This window comes from Scyliorhinus canicula, chromosome 12 (genome assembly GCF_902713615.1).
Source record: "Scyliorhinus canicula chromosome 12, sScyCan1.1, whole genome shotgun sequence".
Lineage (NCBI taxonomy): Eukaryota > Metazoa > Chordata > Chondrichthyes > Carcharhiniformes > Scyliorhinidae > Scyliorhinus > Scyliorhinus canicula.
The window spans coordinates 64,766,539-64,774,496 of NC_052157.1; the positions used below are offsets into that span (position 1 = coordinate 64,766,539).

Genomic DNA, 7,958 nt, shown 5'->3' on the forward strand with positions numbered 1-7,958 from the left:
GGAAAAAAAACAAATTACTGCAGATGCTGAGGCAGAAACAGAAAATGTTGGACAATCTCAGCGGGTCAGGTGGAATATGTGGAGATAGTGGGAGCTGACGTTTCCAGTCTGTATGACTGTCAGAGATAAGGCTCCAGTCAATCAACTGCATCCCTCAGAAGCAGCTCACCCACAGCCCCAGCTGGACGCCTGCGCAGACTGAGCGATCACTGGTTATTCCCAGAGCGCTGTGGAGACTGGACGGTGCGCATGCGTGATGACAGCAGCGTGCCGGCCGCCGGGTGCGGAGGGGGTGGGGCCGGAGAACTCCACATGCGCACTCGGCGCATTCTTTTGCACGCGCAGTGCAAGTCGAAACGCCTGAGCTGATGCTGTGTGCGGCTGCGCAGATGAGGCTCCACCCACTCAGGCTCCCAGTGGGTGCAAGATGGCGGCGGTGCTGAGGCTGCAGTTCCGACTGAGCTGCCGCCACTCATGGAGGATCCTGACGCCCAACCGCAGCGAGTCCGGGACCGGGAGAACACTGGAGGATCTGGGGGTGGGTGCCAATCTCTATTATAACTGTGGGTCAAGGTTTAATCTTCCAATAGTTGAAGGGGTTAAGGATTAATTTGTGTCATGAGTGGGACCTCATGGGGTTATCTCCATTGTAATTTAGGCTCAGTGGCTAAAATCAATTGTAATTTTGGGTTGGGTTAATCTCCTTAGTAACTGGGAGGTTTGTGGCTCATCTCCAAAGTAACTAGAGGTCACAGGAGTTAATCTCCACTGTAGTTTAGGGTCAGGGGTTAATCTTAATTACAATTTGGGTCGTCGCCATAGTAACTGGGAGGTCAGGATTACGGTAGCACAGTGGTTAGCAATGTTGCTTCTCAGCGCCAGGGACTCAGGCTCGATTCCTGCCTTGGGTCACTGTCTGTGCGGAGTCTACACGTTCTCCCCGTATCTAGAACATAGAACAGTACAGCACAGAACAGGCCCTTCGGGCCTCGATGTTGTGCCGAGCAATGATCACCCTACTTAAACCCACGTAACCCGTATACCCGTAACCCAACAATCCCCCCATTAACCTTACACAACGGGCAATTTAGCATGGCCAATCCACCTAACCCGCACATCTTTGGACTGTGGGAGGAAACCGGAGCACCCGGAGGAAACCCACGCACACACGGGGAGGACGTGCAGACTCCACACAGACAGTGACCCAGCCGGGAATCGAACCTGGGACTCTGGAGCTGTGAAGCATTGATGCTAACCACCATGCTACCGTGAGGCCCCTGTGTGGGTTTCCTCCGGGTGCTCCTGTTTCCTCCCACAAGTCTCGAAAGATGTGCTTTTATGTCATTTGGACATCTGAATTCTCCCTCTGTGTACCCAAACAGGCACCGGAGTGTGGCGACTAGGGGGACTTTCACAGTAACTTCATTGCAGTGTTAATCATAGAATTTACAGTGCAGAACATAAAACATTACAGCGCAGTACAGGTCCTTCGGCCGTCAATGTTGCGCCGACCTGTGGAACCCCTCTAAAGCCCATCTACACTATTCCCTTATTGTCCATATGTCTTATCCAATGACCATTTGAATGCCCTTTTGGCGAGTCAACTACTCTTGCAGGCAGGGCATTCCACGCCCTTACTACTCTCTGAGTAAAGAACCTACCTCTGACATCTGTCCTATATCTATCTCCCCTCAATTTAAAGCTATGTCCCCTCGTGCTAGACATCGCCATCCGAGGAAAAAGCTCTCACTGTCCACCCTATCTAATCCTCTGATCATGGCGTATGCCTCAATTAAGTCACCTCTTAATCTCTCTAACGAAAACAGCCTTAAGTCCCTCAGCCTTTCCTCATAAGATCTTCCTTCCATACCAGGCAACATCCTGGTAAATCTCCTCTGCACCCTTTCCAATGCTTCCACATCCTTCCTATAATGCGGCGACCAGAAATGCACGCAATACTCCAAATATGGCCGCACCAGAGTTTTGGACAGCTGCAACATGACCTCATGGCTCCGAAACTCAATTCCTCTACCAATAAAAGCTAACACACCGTACGCCTTAACAACCCTCTCAATCTGGGTGGCAACGTTCAGGGATCTATGTACATGGACATTGAGATCTCTCTGCTCATCCACACTACCAAGAATCTTACCATTAACCCAGTACTCTGTCTTCCTGTTATTCCTTCCAAAATGAATCACCTCACTTTCTGCATTAAACTCCATTTGCCACCTGTCAGCCCAGCTCTGCAGCTTATCTATGTCCCTCTGTAACTTGTAACATCCTTCTGCACTGTCCACAACTCCACCGACTTGAGTGTCATCTGCAAATTTACTCACCTATCCTTCTACGCCCTCCTCCAGGCCATTTATAAAAATGACAAACAGCAGTGGCCCCAAAACAGATCCTTGTGGTACAAGAAGGAGGTGATTCGGCCCATCGAGTCTGCATTATCCCTTGGAAAGAGCACTCTACCCAAGCCCACACCATCACTCTATCCCAGTAACCCCACCTAACCTTTTTGGACATAAGGGCAATTTAGCATAGCCGATCCACCTAACCTGCACATCTTTGGACTGTGGGAGGAAACCGGAGCACCCGGAGGAAACCCACGCAGTCACGGGGAGAAAGTGCAGACTCTGCACAGACAGTGACCAAAGTCGGGAATTGAACCTGGGACCCTGGAGCTGTGAAGCAACTGTGTTAACCACTATGCTACTGTGCTGCCCTACTTGTAAGCCTACTTGTGACAATAATATCTCCATAGAAAGTGGGAGGTCAGGGTTTGAGGGATCTCGAATTCTGAGGTGTCTGTGATTTCCCCACCCCTGGGGACAGGGCAGATTAGATAGCTAGGGCAGGGGATAACTGTTAAATTGGTCTGATTTTGGTGAGGTGCCATTTTCTAATTCAGGCGTGTTGCTCTCTTTGTCCCCAGGAGCCCATGGCCAGACCCCCTCTCCGGAGCCGGAAATACCAGCCCCCTGCCCAGCTGAAAGAGCTGGTGCGGGCAGCGTTGGAACGGGTCACTGGTTCACCTGCTACCCCGGACTGGCAGGAGACACGGCTGGGCGAGGATGAGAGGTTCCACCTCCTCTGTGATCTTGCCCATGAACTGAGCCACCTGGTGCCCAACTCCCAGCTCCACCAGATGAGGACCCCAGGTGATCTCCTGCATTTTTACCAGCAGCCGACCAATGCAGACCCCTTCGTCTTCCAGGAGCTGGCACACTCTGAGCTGCCCCAGAATCTCCGGATCACCTGGGTCTACGAGGGGAGTGGAGCAAGAGGAGGTGATGGATTGAATCCCGGCTGAAAGACGAGCAGGAACTGTGTGGTGTCTGAGGATGGCATTCAATGCCTTTATTTCACAGACCAGGAAATGACATCCTCAGTTTCCATCACTCTGCAGAGCTTTCGATCTGAACTTAAGTGAATAAATCTCATGTTGAAGGTGTCACAGAGTCGGTTTGTCCCTGCTGAATCGCAGGCTGGTTATGCCAAATTTGACTGCACAGAGACAGACCGTTTGGTACAAAAATAAGAATTACATTCAAAATGAACTCTGAGCACGAGGAGGCCATTCAGCTCTTCGCTTCTGTGCTGGCCAGAAAAAAACTAGCTGCCTGATGGGACTCTTATTTTCCTCTTCTAATACTAATTGGTAGTCCAGTTGGTGAGGTTCAAAATTATGACTTTATTGTCAGGCATTTGGCTGGTATACACTTGTATACGAAATGGCCGTTTGGCGATTACACTTTAATACGACACAAGCCACTTGGTGTTTACAAAAGAATAAAATCTTAGAAAATAAATATCAAAAAATACATAAATTACATGGAAGCGCACTGCAGAGCATAAGCACAAACAAAGGACTGGATATACACAAAAAGCTGGTTTAGAACAAAGACGTGCAGCATGAGGCACTCTTTTTACAAGTCTTTGCCTTTGATTTATCCCCTTCTTTGTGTCCTAATGGTTCCTCACCTTGAGCAGGAGCCTGTCAGTTTTTTTAACTGAATGTCTGTCACTTAGGTGATAAGTTCTTGGATACCCATTGGATCTTAATTGCTGCAGTATGACATCGGTTTTGAGCCTGAAACCTACCTTGATTAATGATATCAACTTTGTAAGAGTGAACATCAAGGGCTGGATTCTCCGTTGCGCCGGCAGCGAACCTAAGCCCAGGGATTTCCTGACGGCGTGGGGCTGTCGACAATGGGAAGCCCCATTAGCCAGCTGGCGGGTCGACAAATCTCGCTGCTGGCGGGGGCGCGCCGCACCAGTTCACCCCAGTCTTTACACTTAATACAAAGGCTTAATTGATTATATGAGTTTAACCCCGATTATAATCTAGTTTCATTCAATCAGTCCCCCCTTTGATTCTTTTAAACCTAATAGAATGAATCATAATAAAATTGCAGTGAAAATTAAAGAAATGAAACCATAGAGGAACACATTCACAATGCCTTTGATGGTAGGTTGGATCCATTGGCATATGTATAGGACTCCTTGTGGATCTGGCTTGGCCTGTTCATAGAATTCACAGTGCAGAAGGAGGCCATTCGGCACATCGAGTCTGCACCGGATCTTGGAAAGAGCACCCTACCCAACCTCATACCTCCACCCTATCCCCATAACCCAACCTAACTCTGAGGGCAATTTTGGACACTAAGGGCAATTTATCATGGCCAATCCACCTAACGTGCACATCTTTGGACTGTGGGAGGAAACCGGAGCACCCGGAGGAAACCCACGCACACACGGGGAGAAGGTGCAGACTCCGCACAGGCAGTGACTCAAGCCAGGAATCGAACCTGGGACCCTGGAGCTGTGAAGCATTTGTGCTAACCACTATGCTACCGTGCTGCCCCACCCTGTTACATCTGTCAAACAAAAAAGACAACTAAAATGATAACGATAGCAAATATTTTACAGATATTCTTTACAATCATAATGGGCCTTTTTGACATGTGAGGTATGGATCCAGGACCTCTTTCACAACCGCTGGAGTTAGCAGAATTTGATCGGGCCCCTCCCACTTGGCCCACAAGGGTTCCTTCTGGATCTTCTTTATGTAGACTTGAACTGGAACAAGGTTGTGTCGTCCTTCGGGAAGGTCACCCCGCGCTGCAGATATTTGTAAGGAAACAGAACTGACTGCATTTGTTAGGTTCTGACAATAGTTGAGTAATGCATTACTCATCAAATAAGTCAATAGTCCCTGGCAAGGACATTGGCCTATCAGTAATTGCTTCGAATGGGCTGAAGCCTTGGTTTTGTTTGGTTTTGCGCAATGTTGCACAGGACTAGTGGCAAGGCTTGAGGCCATGGTATCCCTTGGTGATACTTGGATAACCGTTGTTTCAGAGTCCGGTTCAAAGGTTCCACTTGTCCTGATGATTGTGGCTGATAAGGGCAATGTAAATTCCAATTAATGTTTAATAGCCTGCAAACTTCTTTGCAAACAGGGCGGCAAGGTGGCGCAGTGGTTAGCACTGCTGCATCACGGCACCGAGGTCCCAGGTTCAATCCCGGCTCTGGGTCACTGTGCATGTGGAGTTTGCACATTCTCCCGAGTTCGCATGGGTTTCGCCCCCACATGCCAAAAGATGCGCAGGGTAGGTGAATTGGCCACGCTAGATTGCCGCCACCGCCTGGGCATGTTTCTTAACCCTCGACCCCACCAGCTTTTCTGGAATTGAGCCATCATGTGTTTGGGGGGGGGGGGGGGATCAGATGCCCCCATCAGTGGATCTGTTGGGCCGACCGCCTGTGGTGCAACTGGTCCTATCTCCTGCTTGTCTCCAAATGCCATCCTCACATAACTTGGTACCTGCCTCCAACCATGTCCACCTTCCTCTCGTGAACACTCACTTTGCATTTTATATAGGTCTTGTAACAGGCTGCGCATTTCCAATCTGTAGATTTGTTTTGGTTTCTCTGGGAAATTGCACCCAAAGGGTTGTGAATCTATGGAATTCCCTGCCCAGTGAAGCATTGAGGCTCCTTCATTCAATGTTTTCAAGATCAAGATAGATCGTTTTTTGAAGAATAAAGGAACAAAGGGCAGGAAAGTGGAGCCTAGTCCACAAAAGATCAGCCATGATCTCATTGAATGGCGGAGCAGGCCCGGAAGGGCCAGATGGCCTACTTCTGCTCCTCGTTCTTGTGAGGCGGCTTTAGTTTCCTGGCCTGCAAAGGCGTTTCTTTCCGCTTCTGTGGTATCTTCCTGAGCATTTCAGAATGGACACTTGCCAATTGTAAGGCTTCTTGTAAGTCCCGGACTTCGTTCCCATTCCAAATAGGTGTTCCTATGGTGCTGAGAAATCCTCTTCTCCGCCATAACTGGCCAAAATCATGAGCTATTCCAAAACTATACCTCGAGTCTGCATAGATATTCGCTGTCTGGTTTTTTGTTAAACGACTTGCTTCTGCTAGAGCCCTAATTCAGCTTGTTGGGCTGATGTCGCTGGCGGCAAATTTCCCTTTGGCATAACCTCGTAAAGGCTTGTGACTGCCCATCCTGTTTTCCGGATGCCATTGTCCACAAAGGAGGACCCACCTGTAAACAAAACTATGTCTGGATATTGTAATGGATCTTCTACCAGGTGCACCTCCTCCATTTCTTCTGTGATTTCAACACAGTTATGCTCGTCTCCTACTCCATCTTGCTCCTCGGGAAGTGGAAGCATAGATGGTAGCACAGTGGTTAGCACTGTTGTTTCACAGCACCAGGGTCCCGGGTTCAATTCCCGGTTGGGTCACTGTTTGGAGTCTGCAAGTTCTCCCCGTCTCTTTGTGGGTTTCCTCCAGGCGCTCCGGTTTCCTCCCACAAGTCTCGAAAGTTGTGCTTGTTAGGTGAATTGGACATTCTGAACTCCCCCTCTGTATACCCGAACAGGTGCTGGAATGTGGCAACTAGGGGATTTTCACTAATTTAATTGCAGTGCTAATGTAAGCCTATTTGTGACAGTAAGAAAGATTATTATTATTATGATGGGTTCACTGGGTTAGTCCGTTGAAAATGAAGATTGATGACTTCCAAACCCTCTGTCCACCTGATCCATCTGGCTGTGGTGACTTGTGCTACTCTATTAGAACATAGAACGGTACAGCACAGAACAGGCCCTTCATGTTGTGCCGAGCAATGATCACCCTACTCAAACCCACGTATCCACCCTATACCCGTAACCCGTATTTGACAGTTCCCTCAAATAGTTATGCAAGGCCATGTGAAATACAGTAGAGCTCTTATGAAAACCCTGTGGTAGCCTGGTTTAGCACAGTGGACTAAACAGCTGGCTTGTAATGTAGAACAAGACAGCAACGCGGGTTCAATTCCTGTACCAGCCTCTCGAACAGGCGCCAGAATGTGGCGACTAGGGGCTTTTCACAGTAACTTCATTGAAGCCTACTTGTGACAATAAGTTATAATATTATTATTATAGCCTTGACCAGGTGTACAGTGGTACAAAAGCCATTGGCCATGTCGATAACAAAACCACTCAAGTTCTGGTGTTCGGGCATTAAAAATGGTGGAAGGGTCAGCCACCAAAGGAGTTTTCTTATCAATACACAGGTTCGCCTTTCTGTAGTCAATGGTCAGGCACCATGTGTCATTTGCCTTTCTTACAGGCCAAACTGGCTATTTGATGAGCTGTGTGATTTAATCAGTACACCCTTCTCTTCCAGTTTCTTTACTGCAGATAGTATTTCTTCAATGGAGGACGGGTTGATGGGATATTGTTTGGTGCATGATTGGGCAATTCCAGGAAATGATGCTGGTTCCATGTGCACGAGGCCACAATCATTCTTATCTTTGGCCCAAATTGGATGTTGTTCAAGTTGATCCTTCAAGGGTCTAATTGACCATGTTACATTTCTATTCTCAAAGCTTAGAGAAGAGTTCAATTGGGCTAGGATATCCATGCCCAGAAGGGCCTGGTCCACTGGGC

At 48.4% G+C, this 7,958-nt stretch overlaps 1 protein-coding gene across 1 annotated transcript; it reads left to right on the forward strand.

Annotated features, from left to right (window-relative positions):
- Positions 1 to 377: 377 nt before the first annotated feature.
- Positions 378 to 3,460, forward strand: LOC119974828 (39S ribosomal protein L50, mitochondrial-like). The gene is made up of 2 exons (XM_038814101.1): positions 378 to 538; positions 2,939 to 3,460. The coding sequence occupies exons 1-2, from the start codon at positions 428 to 430 to the stop codon at positions 3,314 to 3,316; spliced, it is 489 nt and encodes a 162-aa protein (XP_038670029.1). The 5' UTR covers positions 378 to 427; the 3' UTR covers positions 3,317 to 3,460.
- The last annotated feature ends 4,498 nt before the right edge of the window (positions 3,461 to 7,958 follow it).